This window comes from Pelmatolapia mariae, linkage group LG17, assembly GCF_036321145.2.
Source record: "Pelmatolapia mariae isolate MD_Pm_ZW linkage group LG17, Pm_UMD_F_2, whole genome shotgun sequence".
Lineage (NCBI taxonomy): Eukaryota > Metazoa > Chordata > Actinopteri > Cichliformes > Cichlidae > Pelmatolapia > Pelmatolapia mariae.
Window position 1 is genome coordinate 33,534,673 of NC_086242.1, and position 18,538 is coordinate 33,553,210.

General features: G+C 38.9%; 2 protein-coding genes across 27 annotated transcripts in view; one reads left to right on the plus strand and one right to left on the minus strand.

Annotated features, from left to right (window-relative positions):
- Positions 1-18,313, minus strand: part of dock7 (dedicator of cytokinesis 7) — a 45,328-nt gene extending 27,015 nt beyond the window's left edge. For all 25 annotated transcript variants that reach the window (XR_010096809.1, XM_063501372.1, XM_063501370.1 and 22 more), the window contains exons 1-14: positions 18,189-18,313; positions 13,832-13,931; positions 11,773-11,948; positions 10,947-11,015; positions 10,713-10,842; positions 10,361-10,573; positions 10,127-10,212; positions 9,954-10,020; positions 9,306-9,455; positions 8,826-8,906; positions 8,394-8,556; positions 7,818-7,960; positions 7,611-7,704; positions 7,326-7,488 (exon numbers count right to left, since the gene is read on the minus strand). Coding sequence is in view for 24 of the 25 variants with exons in the window: in XM_063501372.1 (XP_063357442.1) it covers positions 7,326-7,488; positions 7,611-7,704; positions 7,818-7,960; positions 8,394-8,556; positions 8,826-8,906; positions 9,306-9,455; positions 9,954-10,020; positions 10,127-10,212; positions 10,361-10,573; positions 10,713-10,842; positions 10,947-11,015; positions 11,773-11,948; positions 13,832-13,931; positions 18,189-18,226 (1,673 nt within the window). In the remaining variant the exon portion in view is untranslated. The remainder of the gene's footprint in view (positions 1-7,325; positions 7,489-7,610; positions 7,705-7,817; positions 7,961-8,393; positions 8,557-8,825; positions 8,907-9,305; positions 9,456-9,953; positions 10,021-10,126; positions 10,213-10,360; positions 10,574-10,712; positions 10,843-10,946; positions 11,016-11,772; positions 11,949-13,831; positions 13,932-18,188) is intronic.
- On the plus strand, positions 2,248-7,265 carry angptl3 (angiopoietin-like 3). 2 transcript variants are annotated; one of them, XM_063500932.1, is made up of 7 exons: positions 2,248-2,910; positions 3,127-3,237; positions 3,388-3,499; positions 3,601-3,714; positions 3,943-4,038; positions 4,698-4,970; positions 5,128-7,265. In XM_063500932.1, exons 1-7 carry the CDS (start codon positions 2,383-2,385, stop codon positions 5,310-5,312), a joined length of 1,419 nt encoding a protein of 472 aa, XP_063357002.1. In that variant the 5' UTR covers positions 2,248-2,382; the 3' UTR covers positions 5,313-7,265. The 2 variants fall into 2 exon arrangements, with proteins under 2 accessions (XP_063357002.1, XP_063357003.1); XM_063500933.1 differs by having other exon boundaries at positions 3,946-4,038.
- Positions 18,314-18,538: the final 225 nt, after the last annotated feature.

Here is an 18,538-nt window from a genome sequence, read left to right on the forward strand (position 1 = left end):
TAAAAGCACAAATGGAAGCATCCCTGATTGGTCACTTCACCTCATCCGATTCAACTTCAGTTAATAAGTACACATGTGAAAGCAAACTTTACAATGTAGATGGCACTTAGGCACAGTTACTATTTTGAGATGAGGGGCTCCATAAGGGAAAACTGGCACTGTTTATCAGCTCTAAATAAATCTTTAGCTTTGTAATAAACAGATTAGATGTCGTTGGAAAAATTTCACAGTACAAGTAATTATAGAGTATTAAAAACTGAATTATTAATTTAGTAGGATTCTTAAGTGCTTCTTGATCTATGTGACCTGGTAGAGGTAGATTACACTCCACAAGTCCAAAACATTACCTTTGTCACACAATGTTCTGAAGGATTTTTCATATATTCTTCAAGACTGATAATGTAGTAAAATAATGCAATGAAAAAAATTGTTCTAGACTTGTTAAGGTAAGATTTCAGAGTTACTTTTTTAGACCCATTTTAATTTCTTTTTAAGCTAACAAAAATCTATGTTTAAACATTGAAAAGTGAATTTCTTTAAATGCATTACATGGAGACAATTTCCACTTAATCACAAATGTCCCAACCTGTTAATTGACCAGTACAGAAGAGTGGTTTTCCTACCCACAAGCCAACATATAGTGAGATATTCAAGGACATGAAAATATGTTTCTACATGCCTTGAGTGAGAATTTGAAATCAGATGTCTCTGACATCAAAACATTAAGCTAGCATGTTTGAGATCTGCCTGAGTCACAGTAATAGGCGTCTTTGGACATTTCAACAAGTTATCAAATAGATGCAGTACGAGAAAGACGTGAAACAACTTTATGGATGCCTGTCTGGGTATAAGTCTGCTGACTATCAACACAAAAATTCGAGGATGTGCCGTCTGCAGTTAAATGATGAACTCCAGCATGGGAGGTTACATTTTAACTCTCAAGTATCTTCAGGTTAGCCAAAACAATAATCACTGTACTGGAATGGAGGCTAGAGAGCTAAATATTGTTAGGAACTTTACGCCAATAAAGTAAATTTCTGGCACATTTACTCAGTCCTTCTTTTCCTTACCAAGTTTATTTCCTCCCTTTTTCATATAAAAGACCAGTAATCACTCCAACCTGAGGTACTAAATCCTTAAAACCACAAATTACTAGCAAGCTCATTATAACGACTGTGTGGTATTTTAATGCATAGTAACTGTAAATTTAACAGTTTAAGCTAACGCTAATTAAGAAAATGAAGAAACAAAACTAAAAACGTATGTTTTTATGGACAATTTCAAGTGTTAAACTATTTGCTTTATTTTTTTAAATGCAGCAATGTGTTACTATGACAAAATTACAACATTTATATTCCAGTTAAATATCACACCAAAACATTTTTACTGATTAGTTCCACCATCCACCGCAGTTGAAGCATATTTCACTTCCACTGCCAAGCCTATAAAACTGTTTTTTCTTTTAACGAGTGATCCCAGTGCACAGGAATGATTCCTTAAAAGCTGCAAGCTAATCAGAAAACTCAGTATTTCCCATTTTGTGTCTATTTATATTAAAGAAACACACAAACACACGCACACACACACACAAAAACACGCCATGACATATCTGAAGGGAAAAAAATGAGTGAGCAATAAAACTGTGATGATGAGTACATAATATCCAAACTCTCTGACATCATTCATGCCCTGGAGCTCAAACCTTGCACAGATGACAGACTCAATCCCATCTCCAGACAAATAGAGGAAAAAGAGCAAGAGAGAGAGAGAGAGAGAGAGAGAGAGAGAGAGAGGGAGTGTGTGTGTGTGTGTCTGGTGTGAGGCTGATTCAGCAGGATGCTAAATCAAACCCAGGAGCATTAATTACACACAGCATTATCAATCAGAGCCCAGTGAGTGCAGGGTTATAAGGTTTGAGATTGATCAGGCTGACGATCCATCAAAACAGCAGTGGTCATTGTTGGCTTTCTGCTGATCAGCTAAAGTGCTGGAGAGCAGGGTAGGGTGTGGTATGGAGAGGGGATTGGGGTTAAATGGTTAGTGTGTGTGTGTGTGTGTGGGGGGGGGGGGGGGGGGGGGGGGGGGGGGACGACACATGTCGTTTGCACACTGCTGTGATTTGTTTGTTCAGAAGAGGGAGGGGTCAAGGGGGATTTGGGAGGAGGTGGGGTACATGGCTAAAACATAGTAGGGATTAATGATCAGCTAATCCCCCCTCCTTTACTGAGAGGGCAGTATATAACACGAGGCAGCTCGACGTTCTCGTATTGCTTTAGCAGCAAAGAAGTCTAGCTTAGCAGCAGAGGCAGCAGAGAGAAGAGTGTAGAGGAGAACACGAGTAAAGCTGAAGCAGGGTTCTAGGACTGGAATAGAAAAATCATCATGAAGGTATTTTTCCTGTTGCTGGTGCTAACCAGTTCAACCGTTGCTGCCCCCCTGGAAGCCTCGGGTAGGCAAGAACACCCGACCCTGCCTTCCCAGGCTTCCACCATAGCACCGATCCAACCCGAGCCCAGGTCTCGCTTTGCCATGCTGGACGATGTTCGCCTACTAGCAAACGGCCTCCTCCAGTTAGGCCAGAGTTTACGAGAGTTCGTCCACAAGACCAAGGCACAGATCAACGACATCTTCCAAAAGCTCAATATTTTTGACCGCTCTTTTTACCAGCTCTCGGTCGTCACATCAGAGATTAAAGAGGAAGAGGAAGAGCTCAAGAAGACCACTAGCTTTTTGAAGGCCAACAATGAGGAGATCAAGAATTTGTCACTGGAAATCAACTCAAAGATCAACAACATCCTGCAGGAGCGCACACAACTGCAGAGCAAGGTGGGGAACCTTGAAGAAAGTCTGAAGGGCTTGTCGCAGAGCATGGTCCCTGCCGATCAGCTTAGTGAAATCACATCTCTCAAGGTAAGATGCTTCAGCAGCTAAAACTTTACAACACAAGTCATTCAAGATATGCTCACTGAATAAGGAGCAGACAAGCTGTGTCTGTGCAGTGTTTGTCCACTAAACAGATTTAACTGCATTTTACAAACTGAGTTAACTGAGGATAATTTTTGTTTTACATTTTTCCTGAAAAACTTTCACATCAACACATGAGACTCAAAGTATTATATTTTTTAGGAAGTGATTGAAGCTCAAGATAAAACAATTGCCAATCTTCTGAAAGCTGTGAAGGAGCAACATGATCAGCTGGACTACCAGAAAATAAAGATTAAAAACCTGGAGGAAAAGGTACTTGTACAAGAAATCATTATATTTTGCCTTTAAAGGGAAAATATCTGAAATCTCTGAGAATCTAATTTGTTACATTACCAATGCACATTCTCTTTAAACTATATATAAAACTATTTAAAATGAGTGACTCACTTGCATCTCCTGCAGCTCAGCTATGAGAGTTTTCAAGATACAGCTGATAAACTAATGGACTCTGACTACGAAACTCTTGATATGTTTGAATATCTGAAAGGAAACTCAACTGGCCTGGAAACAAGTGGTAATTACTTAATATACTCAAATATTTTTCTTAATGCCAAACTTACTTAAATAAAAGTAGAGTTAAGGAATTCATTTGGCTTTTCTACACTGTTTTTTCAGATTTTCCCGTGGACTGCACTGACATGTTTAACAAAGGAGAAACAAATAGCGGTGTCTACGTTATCAAACCAAACCAATCAGAGCCGTTCAACGTTTTCTGTGAAATGAGTTCAGGTGGGTAAGCAATCTCGAGTTCTCATCAAAGACGTCCAAATACCATTTCTGCATTCACAAGCACTGACATTTTTTAGATAACACACTGGCATTTATGCACATTTCTACAATGATTGAGGAAAGAGCAAAAAAAAGAAAAGAAAAAAGAAAAAAAAAGTTGATAACCTACTCACATTATTTATGACAAAACTTTTACATTCCCTGAAATATTTCTTTGTTCTTTTACAGAAGGGGGTTCAACAGTCATCCAGCGCAGGGTTGATGGTTCGGTGGATTTTGATCAGACATGGGAAAAGTACGAAAAAGGTTTTGGAGATCTGGAAAGTGAGTACACTTTATGGTTTAAATTTTTAAATAAAATATTCTATTTTTAGAATTAATAAAAAAAATGACAGTCTTTACTCGTAATAAACATTCATTTTTCAAAAATGTCATGGCATATTCAGGAAAAAAATATATACTGAAAGTAGCAGAAAACAATAGGGGCTGACACAATATAAAGAAAAAGCCATAATCAATTGATCAGAACAGTTCCTAAATATTTTCTATTAAAGTAGAAAATCTATTGTGTCAGCAGTGTCTTGGTTGCAGGAGCATTTGTAAGTGCTCCCTATAGCCTTGGTCACAGGAAACAATAATTGTCAAATATCGGCCCTGAACGACTTCCTGTATTATCCGAGCACACAGCCAGTTTGGCAGCCTTCCCTACAGCACTTGGTATGCTCATACAAGCACTCATAACCCATTTAAAACAAAAAGGCTCTTCATCTGCAAAAGATGAGTTGCAACCTTCTTTCACAGCTACCTGCCTAATGATTCCACCCCAATGCTACTAACAGCATGCTTTTAATACCTGGTTGACCCAAAGTCTGCTGGAAGTTAATTACAATTTTCAATCCATTATAAGATGAACTGAGACTTCAGAGTTTCTGAGATTTTTTTTTTCCTACAAATAAACAAAATAAATTTGATTTGTCACACAGAGGACTTCTGGCTGGGCCTAAAAAAGATTCACAGCATTACACAGGAAGGCGTTTACATCCTTCGCGTTGATTTGGAGGACTGGAAGGAGGAAAAACACTGGGCTGAATACCGCTTCTCACTGGAAGGTCCCTCCAAGGACTATAGTCTTCGTGTCAGCCATTTCTCAGGTGACCTGCCTGATACCATGGCCAACTGCACCGGCATGAGATTTGCCACGAAAGACAGAAACACCGACAGCAACCAAAACTCCAACTGTGCACGCAGCTCCACAGGTACAATCCCAAGTCACAGTATCTTGGAATGTTTCTCCACCATAGTAATAAAATAAATAATTATCTCTGATGGAGACATTTTTTTCTAAACAAGACAAAATCACATAGCTAAGACCGATATATGCTGATATAATTTCCTATCTTGACTCCCTGGCAGGTGGCTGGTGGCTCAATGCTTGCGGTGAAGCCAACCTTAATGCTAGGCATGTGTGGCTCAGACCAAAGGGGCGCTTGATGAGGAGGAAGGGCATTCACTGGAGACCAACCACAGGCTCCTCATACTCACTCAAGATGACCAAAATCTCCATTCGACAAGCTTCAACTGCTGATATCTCCAACTGAGCCCCCTGTCCACACACTATATAATACTATTGGCTTTTTTTTCCAATACACGGACATCCAAAAAGTTCAACAGGAGGGGGAAGTGACATAACACAGGCCTTCCATATGTCCAGTCTTAATTCACCCACAACATTGAGCAGATTCCTCCCTAACATTATTCTGCCATTGGCTAGTGCTCACCACCAGATAGCAGAACAAAAAAATGTCAGAAGTCAGCAAATGCCGACCTGTTGCACCGTGGCACACAGGTTGTTAACCTACTGTGTCTGATCCGACAAGGACAGAAAGCAGCAACTGTCATTATGCAACATCTGTCATCGCTTGCAAAACAGACATATTGATCCACATCAGCAACCTAATTCAGAATTGATTGCAAAGCAATACATTGCAGTTGTATAACAGCAAATGAGGTTTCTGAGAATAGACTACAATTTTGAAACCCACACTGCTTAGCAACCATTAAGGTGAACTTGGATACATTTATGACAACAACAAAACAAGGTATTTTAAAGTATGTTTGAAAGAACTACATGTTCAAAGTGGCTAAAGGGACAAATACCAACAGATTACTACATAAAGCATGCAAGTTATGCAAGTCAAGGTAAAAAGATCATCTCCTGCTTCTGAAAAAAGTCCACTACAAATTGGCTACAGTGTAACTGTAACTAGTCAAATTCAGTAGAACACATTGAGGATAGAAAGCTTTAGACAGCGCACTGATTTTTCTTTTTCTTATTCTTTTATATTTTTTTTATTCTGTATTTAAACTATGATATGATATGATTTATGCAGGTACCGCTAGAAAATTATAATTTCTGTGTATTTCCTACATTATTGAGTCATATTGACTTTTGCTCATTATTACAAAATAACCAACTGTACTGTAAAGTTTCTCATACTAACACATCACTGTGAGAAGCAGGTTTGTGTGCTAAAATCATATTTATGAGGCCAAAAATAAATCTACCTGTATAAAAACAAAACAAAGGTACTATTTCTTTGTTTAATTTTGTCTTGAACCAAATGGAGTTAAATAAGTAAAGAGGACATGTTGAAAGGTTGACACACTAATGAAAATGAGATCTAAGGAATAAAACCACTGTAAAAAAAGCAAAAACTTTGATCCCAGAAAACCACTGTAAACAAATCCACTTAACTCAGTTCGGCTAACTATCAGTCACAGGCCAATTGCATCTGCAGACAGTCAGGCCCTGTCAGCACCTGTCTGGTAATGTCTGGATGTAATCACCTAATATCGGTCTATCAAAATATACTGCTCAAAGAAAAAAAAAAAAGAACAAACTGAAAATCTTTACTGATATAGACTCATGTAACAATAGTAAATTCATACTTCATGTAATCCCTTGATGTTTTCAGCAGTACAACATTGTATGCTAACATAAAATGTTCTGGATGGAACACAAAACAGAAAAAATGGCAGGTGTAATTTTTAAAATACTCCTCACATAGTTTATACTGCACAGTAATATAAATCCTGTCAAAACTGTTTCATATTTTCTAATTATTATTAATAATTATTATTAATTTATTTTAACCCTTAAATAATCCCTTTTTTTTTTAATTCACTTTAGCTTCAATTAGTTTCCAGATTGGAATTTCTTGTTTCACTTCAGTTTTTATTGTTTGAAAATGTTAAGTTTTACTTCATTTTTGATTAATTTCAGCGTTAGTTTTGGTCTTTAAAATTATTACTGAATAAAGGGCAAATGTCAGAGGCCAAGATTGAGGAAAATCAGAAAATGTATTAAAATAAAAACACACTTTTTAACTGCGAGTTGACTCACGGCCTTGTAGACACTGCAGGTCTCAATAAACACATCCATCAATAAAATACATTTTTTAACCAGTGAGCTAAAGAGTGAAGTAGTATTTAGATGTTAAGTTAAGTACAAACTGGTTTGTAATTCATTTTTTGTGTAATCTCGATGTCAAACAGACAAATAAACTACCATTAAGACGTTATTCATTCACTACAGATGTTTTTTTCTGTACCTGTATATGGTGTTCGGCACATAGACGTCCCTGGCAGGAAACTCAAGGATCTCCCTGGTGGGACGCACCCTGCTGTCTGGGTAAGGCTTAACCTGCAGGAGGTCAGGGGTCAAGCAGTAGTGAGGGTTCTCCGGAGCTGGAGAAATGTCCAGCTTCAACTGGGCTGTGGTGAGTGTGTGAGTAGTCAGAGGAAGGGGAAAGGAGTGTTAAAGAAAGAGCAAAGAATCATTTTCAGATTTCAAATCAGGACAATCAAAGGAAAGCATAAATTCCACTTTTAAGTACCTGTGATGGGTCTGAGTCTCCTCAGCACTGAAGACGGTCTTCTCATATCAGCTAAGAACTTATACAAATCCTCATCACTAAGTCTGTCTCCCTCCTAAAATAACAAGCAGCATAAAAAACCATGAGAAAATGACAAAGGGAAGGAAAAGTAATCTAATAATAATAATAATAATCTACTATCATGTGAGCAAGCACATTCACATGGACCTGTTTAAAGAAGTTGGTGATGGTAAGTGTTGCAGGTCTAAAACCTGTCAGGCTACATGATTCATCTCCACTTGTAGTTCTCTCCAGAGAACGCCTTCCCATAATGCTCGAGTTCCTCCGTTCAGACCATGAGCCTTTCCTCTCTAAAAAGATACAACAAAAACAAACTCAACATTTTAAACCCCACATTTATTTTTCACTCTGAACATGCAGACATTGTTCTAATCTGCCATAGCAACAGAAGGCCACCAGTCAGCATCAAAGATAACCTCTAAGGTCAAAGGGTAGTCAAACACCAAGGGTCACAGTAAAAATAACACAGCAGGGATCAATATGATGTTGCCCTGTTTGTTTCTAAAGCACGCCAATTTACTGAAATGTCCATGCACCTAATGCATGACTGCCATGTCTGTTATGGTCTCTTCAACTAGACCATGTGTGACACGGAAAGTGGGCATAAAAAACACTGCCATGTTTTTTTTCCTACTCACTGGAACTTTTGATATCATTCTGAGATACATGGTCAACATCTACAATTACAGTTGGAAAGCTTGCATTAAAAGAAGATGGTTAGACCTGAGAGGCTCATCTCTAGCTCTGTATCTCTCTCCAGGCTGCCGGCACTGTTAACAATGTTCATTAGATGGATGGCTGTCCACGCAAAGGACATTCGGTAGCGCCCCAGACGTTGGCAGAACTGCTCTGACTGGCCTCGAAGCTTCTCCAGCTTCTCCTTGTTCTATAAAAAATAGAAATGTTAACGTAAATACAGGGTTTGTGGTACATTAACAATGAGTCAGAATTCTTTTTGTTTTAATTTTTATTCACTGCAATATATTGGTAGCAAAATTAGGAGATGACCATGAAAAGGAATGTACTTTTAAATGAGTACTTGCAGTTGCAGAAACAGTAATGAATAAATACATTTATTATAACATCACATATAACTGAAATCCATCTGAGACTGAGCTTTCGTGGTATTCATCATCTAATTCACTCTCAATGTACCTTGGCAGCGTCTGACTCTTTGAAGACCATATAGGGCTCTGCGCACTCTCCAATATCACCCTGCTGCAGTACTTTTTCCAGCTGTTGACAAAGCAAACACAGCCTTCAGTAACTACACTCACGTGCAGTGAAACAGGTCAGAAGATGGGTGTCAAATTGTGAAAGGATAGCAGGTTTCTTCAATTAAGCTTTATCTTTCATACTAAGTCAAACACTGCAATGAAAAACTGTCCAGTGTTTGTTTTGGTTGATGTAATGTATTCTGGTGCTATCAAAGAGGGACAATAAGTCAAGGTTTTACTTGTAATTTATTAAAAGACATTTCTGTAAGAGAAACACGAAGCCTCAAGTACCCTTATACTGATGGCATTGCATAATCATGGATATCTAACATTCAGGGAAACCCGCTATTAGTACTCTTTTAAGTATTACAAAACAAAAGTTGACAAGAGAGATGAAATTCTAGCATGACTGTTTCACCTTGATGACTAGGAAGACATCCTGGGAGGGGTAGGTGATGGAGAATATGGCAGAGCGAGCCAGCGTGGAGATGGCTGCTGTCTGAATGTGAGGACGCAGCATCGCTTTTGTCTGCTCAGAGTTTAGGTCAAAGAAAAAGTTTTCTGATATCTGAAGGACACATGAAACAGACACGGATAATTATTATTTGACCAAAACACCTGTTAAATGTAATCATAGCACTACGTCATCACAACTATTATTATTTAATTGTAATTTCTGATGACTCTATTACTGAAACATGGCTTCTTGCTCATGGAGGCTGGCAAACATGTTAACATCTCAGTGATGAATAAGCCACCAGAGAAGTTTATGGAGCCGTGAAGGGCATTATATATGAGAGATCTACTTATCAAGGCATCTGCTACCCTCTAGTGTTTGTTAGCTAAAAGGGAACAGAAAGAAGCGGCACTAGATAAGATTGTTCAGATAGATACATAGTTCCAGAGTATGATTTAACGGCATTCCCAAAAACATAACAGGCCCACAACATAAAATTTAATAGCCCACTCATCAAATTCGTTTGGCCTCCCAACGATTTTAACGGTTTGCAGAAGTGACCCAACAACTCAGAGCTGAGGAGGCACTGAGGAAAGCATAACAGCTTACCTTTTTCTTTTCCTTGACATCATATAAGGCCAAACTAGCAAATATGGGTTCAATTTCGATCTCAAACCTTCAAGGTGGAGAGAAAAAGGAGTGGATCAGCAGAAAGCAGCAGTTAAATAAAAGAGCTACATGGCGGTTTTTTTCTTTTCTGAAAAAGGCCGTCTACCACTTACTTCAAGGACAAGCACTTGACGAGTAGCCTCTGTCCAAAGTGTTCTTTAGGTACTTCAGGCACACAGTGGCGCTCAACGGGCTCCTCCTACACATTCACACAAATGTGTGGGTTAAAAAAAAAAAAAGACTGAATTGCACAATAATTTTATCAGTTATGTAAAACTGTTTAAACTATAATTTTAATGGAGAGTAGCAGAAAAGGTTTTAAGGATATGGAAAGGTGCTTACTGTACCTCATCGAGGGCGGGGTGCAGAGCAAAGAGTTCACGGTGGCGGCTGGCCTTGCGCTGGTCTTCGTTATGCCGGTCAATCTCCTCATTGGGGGCACGGTCAAGGAGGTGAGGAAGCAGGGCATCGGGGAGGGAATTCTTCAAGTCAAAAATGCTACAGGCCCAGCTACCCCTCGGAGTGTCATCGATAGACATTGACCGTCGCTTCAAGTCATCCTGCAATACAACCAACGCAAAAAAGACTGACTAGCATATACACTGTGGGACTGTTTTAAACCTGTATCTTGATATTGTCAATCTGAAATTAAGACACATCATTCAGGTTAATTATTTTCCTAATGAAAAAAAAGGATACCTGGTCATCCTGGTAACTGCTGCTGTCTGGCATCTCATCAGCTTCAAACACCTGTTTGGGGAGGCCTTTCTGGCGCTCCTTCTGCTTGTCCAGAGTGTTGGGATTAAAGCCAGTACCAAGCTTATGATATCTGAAGGAACAAGCCATTACTTAGAACACTTTAATTCATTTACTAATATTATTTCAGGATTATAATGTGTATTTTAAGAATATTTTCACATGGTGAAGCCTTACTTTCTATTGACGACTGCCCAGTCTTCTGTGTAGGATCTGACGCAGTCTCTAACATGAGGATCAGTGTCCCTGCAGCCAGACAAACAGAATCAACCAAACAAACATTATTTTAACAGCAGAGTCAGACTCTAAATGCAGGCTTACTGATATGGATGGCAGACCATTAAATGTGTTGAAATAAATACATCTTTCTGGTATATCACATGCTGAAGCACACTTGTAATGCTTCTGCCATCTCTTCTGAAATACTAAGAGCCAGCAGTACATTAAGTAAAGACATTAAGCCCACATAGCTTGAAGGATTCCAAGGCGCTCATTAACTTAGTAACCAAACAGTTTACATACACATCTAATATACAGGCATTTGACTTCCATTCTTAATTTTTGCACCTCTATTAAACTGTAGGTAAGCTTATCTTACTATATTTAGTAAGATATAGTAAGATAACGCAGCCTCATACAAATGTAGCAAATGATTTCAGGACAGTGCCTTGACATGTAAATATATTGCCGTTGAGTAAATGATAATTGTTTTTGGAAAATGAAATATGGAACTAAGATCACTATTCCTCATTAAAACCTGCGATTTCCCATTAATTTGAAATATGCGCTCTCAACTTTATTTATCTAAATTATTCAATCTCCACTATATATTACAATCTTTTATAGCTCATTTGTTTGTACATTTAACACAAATTATTTGCATTACAAACAATTACTAGTCTCTCTAGATCAACACATTAAATTCCAGATGCTATTAAATGAAGAAAAGAAAAGAAAAAAACAACAAAGAACACTCCACATCTTTCTTCCACGGCAGCCTTACCCGTCTTCAGGGACAGCTTGTACCACTGTTCGACACTCCCTGGGTGTGTAGATGACCTCAATGTCATCTGGGGGAAACTCAATCAGATCTCTCAGGGGACCTGACTCAACGATGGGAGGGTGAGTGATAAGGTACTCCTCAAAATCCACCGGCTCCACCGCCTCCGTGAGCGGAACCTGGTGGGCGATGAGAAAGTGTGACAGGGAGAGAATCATAGGGATGGGAGAAGTTAATTAGCTGTTAAGGGCATACACGCCAGTACAGCTCTGCTACTTTTTTTTTCTTTGTCTACAAATGTCTTAATAAAGTCATCTCTACTTTTAAGCAAATGCTTCACAAATGCAGTTATTGAGAAAAAAGGGAGAGCTGGTGTTATTTGTCACTCTATTATAGAGCATCATGTTCTGCAATAATAGATCTAAAATATGAGGTGATTTATGTCAATTCTGTTAGGGGAACTGTTTTAGATTTCAGATCATTGTTAATTTCATAATAAAAAAATCAGTTGTAAGAAAGATCCATGTGGGATTTGAGAATATCCTCAAAGCTGATACAAGCAGCCAGATTATCACAGGCTAATGACATCATGGGTCTTACTGCGCTGACACAGGGGAGGATACTAGCAGTAATGTGGTAACCACACACCGTGTATGTCAATGAAATTCATTTTGTAACTTGTGGCGATGAAAAGCAACAAACTGTAGAAGCAAAGAATATTGGTGAGGGACATACGAAGGAGTGATAAAAATATACGCAACCGGAGCTAACACAGACCTACAGTTAACTGCAAAGCAACGCAAAACAAGCCAATCACTATATATGTGAATAAAACTTATGGCTGCATCCTCTACTTGGGTTTCTTTCTAGTGCCCGCATCTTTATACCATTCAAGGCCTCTAAAACAGATATCTTGCCTGAAAGGGCTTCCAACCCCATTTCAGTTTGAAATGTCTGATAATATAATCAACTCTAGAATTACTTTATATGCTAATTATAGGTCACTTTGTCTGCTTCTCTGATTTACACAGGTGTTGCTAACATTGTTGTCTAAGCTAAAAGCTGTTATGCTTATTAATTCTGAGTTTCCACCTTGCCATTCGTCCTAGCAAAAACAAACAAACAAACTCACTGGTCTTTCTGTTAGTGCTGTTCTTCCACCAAAATATTTTCTATAGCCAAGCAACCAGCCCTCTGCTTCTATGTTAACATTTTATGTGAAAAGTGGTGTCATATACTTTTCAGCATCTTAATGTGGATGAATATCCTTTTGAAACATTCTGAAATGAAAATGTGCTAGTGTGGACGCAGCCTTTGCCTGCTTCTACAAGTGGAACCCAGGGAGAATCTGTTTTAGCAGCTTCATTTTAAGGGTCTGTCTGTGCGTGTCTGTGTTTGTCTGTGTGTGGGTGTGTGCATGCATGTTTGTTTTTCTTCCTCTTGAGGAATTTGAACACGAATATCTTTCACAGTTTTAATTAGAGACCAACTGTAGCCTAATTAAGTAGTGAAGGTGGGACCATGTGTTGGTGTTTGGGCTCAGGAGTACTCAGGGTCAATTGACACTACTCCTTTAACAAACATGAGCCATTTGTACACAGATGCTGAGCCAAATAAAGGTAGCATGATACTGCCTACAGCATGTGATTTTAGGTACCATGACCTTGTTGTGGAATTGAAGGCACAACAGTTTATACATCAGTACTATCATTGTAATATTATCATGCCTTACCTGCTAATCTTTTCTACAATCAACGATTGTCACGCTCAAAGTCAGAACAATAACGATACAAAACAGAAAGGGATAATAATGATGGTGCTGCACCAACACCTTCAAATGTCTGTGTAAAAAGGCTTAATGTGGTGAACAGGACAATCAATAATTATCCCTCATGGCACTCTGCTAGACAGTTGTGCAGCTTTTCACATGTACCAAAAACCCAACACAAAACACCCCTGACCCCAATTAGAGAAAACATCGATCTCATTTGAAGAAAACTGACTACTACAACTGTTTACATGTAAACACAATGAATGATCAGCGGCCTTTCAGACTACTCACTGTGTTACTTGTTGTTGTTCCAACGTTGAGGTTTTTGAAGAGCTGTGGGGAGCCTCCATACTGTCCAGCTATCTGTTTCCTAACCTCTGCTGCCACAGTCCTGCAAACAGAGGAGTAACAGGTAGAGAGGACAAGAAATAATTCAGCTTATGCAAAAAGTCTCTCTAGATATCCATTAAGTGGATATTGCAGGCTTATTAGTATTTAGAAGCATATTAAGACCATCCCAGTATATTTCTCACAGTAAGGACGAGATTCAGCTTGTGAGGCTAATCTGAAATACCTCATGATTGTTGATGAATGTTAAGCAGCCATGAATGACGGATCCCAGTATTGGTGTGATTAAAACAGAACAACAGGACAAACCAGTGATGGAAATGTGTCTGTGTAAAGCTGCATACACACTGCAAGCAATTCACAGCAACGTGACAGCCAGAGATTACAGAAAGCGAATGATATTTGGTAACTTCAAGCAACTATGTTCAAAATAACTGCTAGCAGCATGAAGTGGGCAAGACCTGTGATAAACTTTCAGGCAAGCAACTGAAGAGACTCCTAATGAGAGTGAAAAATACTGCTGATTGACATATGACCTGCTACTAAAAACATTAGAAGGTCAGCTGGGCAACCGAACCCTGCAATGTCCACAAGCAACCAGACGGCAATTTCAAAGTGATGTGCCACAAGCGAGTAGCTTCAACAATGTATACAGCTTAAGAATAAAAAAAAACAACCAAGGACAGTGATATAACTACTAGTGATATAACAAAGCATGAATATTTTCATATTCTCGAACATATGAACATATGAAATGGATTCTTTTATACAAATATTGTTCTGCAATAGTGGTGCCATTGTAGATTTAGTGGAATAACCCATAAATTAAAAAAAGTGCAAAATAATGCCAAGATGAATGACAGAAGCTACATTTGAACTCCTGTGATTTCACAGTGCAAGCTCTGATTCATCCAAAACTGTGAACAACAGTGGTTGCACTGGGAGCGCTACAACCACAGAAGTATTATAAGTAGTAATCTCAAATATGACACTATGTGTGAATGTATTTATATCCTTTCAGAGGTTTTTGCTGGGACTGTCCCAGAAAGACCAACAAAGGTTTATTGTACAGTGAGACCTTTCCAGTAATGTATGGTATGTGACTGTCCCTGGTACAGTCAGTGTTCTACATTAAAAAATGTCCCACGCGGTCCAAGTGCAATAAAGAGGGTTGGATCTCCCACAAAATATTATTTCCCCTATACAACATTAGGTAATAAGATTGCATTATTTTTTTCCTCAATTTCATAATGCAATTCTAGCACCAATCGTATTTATGTGGAAAACATACTTCGCTCTGCCTCCAGTATATCAAAATTTACACTAACAACACTGGTACCACTGTATCAGCTATGTAACACAAGATTAACTACAGTATCCAGTGTGATATTTGTCTCAGTCAATGATATGGAGTACTGACAAAGTCAAAGTTATATTTATTAATGCCTTTAATGTTGACATATTGGTGAATTAAAAAATAAAAACTGCATGATTACAATAATGGCATATTTATTTACTTTAAATTCCTTGAGAAGCTAAAAATGTGGGCTTTTTATTGAATCATTTGGGTTATCTCATAAGATACATTAGATACAAAGATTTTTTAAAAAGGTATGCTGAAGGATTTTGGCTATGTCCAACTAGTTGCTACTTCAAGCAACTCACTGGGATATGTAAAACTAACAAACACAGAGGATACATTTTTTTGTATTTTAACTCTCTTTCTGTCTCTGCTGAGCTTCACTGTGTCAGCTCAGACAGCATCATGTATTACACCAATACACAGCAGAAAAAAATTAATAAAAAAAAAAAATCCCTGGACCCCAGTGGTCAGCACAAAGCTCTCAGTCTTCAATTGTGGCTGTAGCCACGCACATTCGAAGGTCCTTTAAATCACAGCAACCACCAAAACCACTTAAAGATTTTTGCCTTGAACAGAAAAACAATGCAGCAAGAGGCCCAAAGCGACACAAACATATTAAAGCCAAGGAAAAAAGCTACAAACTAAAGGGCCAAGGTTATGTTACACTGCTAATGCAGAGTGTCCATGGTTATGATGGTTTTTTTGTAATATTTTTCCTCATAAGCAACAAACTCTCTAATCTGTCTGTTTCTCTCCACTCTCATTCTAAAAGCTGTATAACGACTAGCTTGAAGGTGACTTTAGACCCTGGCCCATAATTACAGCAATTGTGAGTACAGATCACTTGTGATTGAGTCTGTGAAATCATTACAAAAGTCCCATCCCTTTCCGATTTTCTAAATCGGCTAAGATCATCTCCACTCCTGTAATGCACGAGCATCAGACAAGACTACAAACAAAATGTCACAGTTATCATTTTAAGCAGGAAAACAAAACAAAAGCAGCATGACCCAACTTTCCAGCTTAAGATGAACAAGATTATGTTCTGTGGGAGAGATCAGGAGGTCTCTGCAGAGCCGTGCTGTCACAGCTGGAGAAAAAGCACAAGGCTGCACTGACAAACACATTCCACACTGCTCCCCGAGCCCTCTTGCCAGACCTTTACTTAGCACTGGTCACTGCACAGAGGAATAACTTTATTAACCAAACAGGATATCTGACAAAGACAGTAAAAACAACAACTTCTCTTCCCAGGCGCAAAATAGAAAGTGGAAGCAAAAGAAGAATCATAGTTTAACAATCCTGAGGCAGGACTGTGCCTTCTGAGTAGGAGGAAATTTGACTTAAAATATGTGATAACGGGCGTCGGTTTAGGTCGCTGGGATGAGCAGGAGACCATATGCCCGTGGCTGAGAGTGGCAAGCCTCGATTCGAATCCGACCCACAGCTGTTTGCCGCCTGTCTTCCCCTCTCTCTCTACCTCTGCTTTCCTGTCACTCTTCACAGTACCCTTTTTCAAAAGGCCAAAAAAATATGTGATAATAGCTTTCATTAAAAAGAAAGAGTGTAGCTAAACAAGCTCAGCAGAGAACTCTTGTCCTTTGTTACGTGAATAATTTTAGCATGGTAAAAAGCATTCCAACAGGCTGTGAGAAGATTAACAGGGAACCATTTCAACTTTTATTGAGGCCTGTCATGCCCATAATACAGATATAATATCACAACTGCAATATAAAGCAGCCAAATCCAATAACAAATCTATTTTGTCTACTTAAACTGAGCCAGAAAAATGTCATTAAGTGCCACAGGTTTCTTAATGAGGGCCGCAACTTAATAAATACTATCTTATATTACTCTGTATGCTCATGTGCATGCCATCCAAAAGGCATCTCAGAATCATTCTGTCAGTAATTTAATAATAATGTCAAGTCCCAATAATATGATGGAAATTTAATATATGGTAGATTCATATTCTTTCAGTCGGGACATAAACAACTTCTACGGAAAATGTCAAGATGATAGTGAACTTACTACAGTTCAACAATGAAAACACTTGCTTCAAATAGATTATCGATTTTAAAATAGACAACACTCAGGAGCATGTCTGTGGTCTTATGTAATCATCTTTCCCTTCACTGTGGATCATAGTGAAACGCTCTCCAGAGAGATGTAAATTCTTATCTCATCTAACAGCACCACACAGATAACAGGTCAACCAGCAGGCACGCATGCATATACTTTGTAAAACGCCTTCATTGTTCGGGCATTAATTGATCAGCAATAACAGTGATTAAATACGTCTATGTTGATCTGTACTGTACAGCTATCTGAACACTGACTGGGAAGATGGCATTTGACAGCTTGCACAAAGCCCTTTGTTAAAGAGATTACTTTGATCTGTCTGAGGGGCGGGGAAGAGATTATAATATCAGTATTTGATATCAGCGGAGGGAGGCTTTTGTTCCAAGTAATAAATGTGCAGTCTCGTTTCAGTTAGGTAAATCTTTAAACATAACAAAGTTCAGGCACATCTCTCCCAGTGCCAGTAGTACCTAGCTGCCCATCGTTAGCTACTGTAAGCGAGATAGCTACTTGTCCAAAATTAACGGTTATCAATTTATAGTAGCTACGTTCATTTCGGTAATTATAATTATTGAAAGTCTGTTTCCTCTCCACCCCGGACACATACATAAATATGATATCACCCCTTTGTTAGTATTCACTGGTAAAGGACAGTAGCAGCTAGCAGTGTCTCTGTCTGGGTGGGTCTGAGCATCTTTGCCGTCACAGCTAACAAGCGGCTAGCTCAGAGCAGCAAGGCTGCGCTGGCGGCTGGGCCTCCTTCATAGGGTTCCCTCAGCATTGGTCTGAGGGCGACCTACATGGAAGTCCTCGGTGGGCATTTTGCGAGCACGTTGCGGTATGTTAAGTCTTTACCTGCTAATTTTTTGGGCGAAGGCGCGGCGTTCAGCCATGGCAGTGGCCGCTGATGTGCTTAAGCAAATTCCCAGGCAGGCAGGCAGCAGGCAGACTCCGTTTTCCACTCAATACGGCCACAGGGAAAAACGGGAAAACAGGAGAATGGATCATTACCGTAATGACCGTAACGCTGTGCCACAGAACACACCCAATGAAAAGTACTTGCGCATTCTCATTTCAAAAAGAACTCGGATGGGTTAAGGAAGAAGGATTACGGATAAAATACTATTAATGAATAGCGCTGTTCTGAACATCTTTCAAAACTAAAGACACTTGAGAATTAGCAGTTATCACGAAATGATAGTAAA

Bases quoted from the DNA above. Each gene is read 5' to 3' on its own strand.
- angptl3 (XM_063500932.1), top strand. From the start codon at position 2,383: ATGAAGGTATTTTTCCTGTTGCTGGTGCTAACCAGTTCAACCGTTGCT. The intron at 3,715-3,942 runs GTGGGTAAGCAA...GTTCTTTTACAG, and splicing joins TTTCTGTGAAATGAGTTCAG to AAGGGGGTTCAACAGTCATC. The intron at 4,039-4,697 runs GTGAGTACACTT...TTTGTCACACAG, and splicing joins AGGTTTTGGAGATCTGGAAA to AGGACTTCTGGCTGGGCCTA.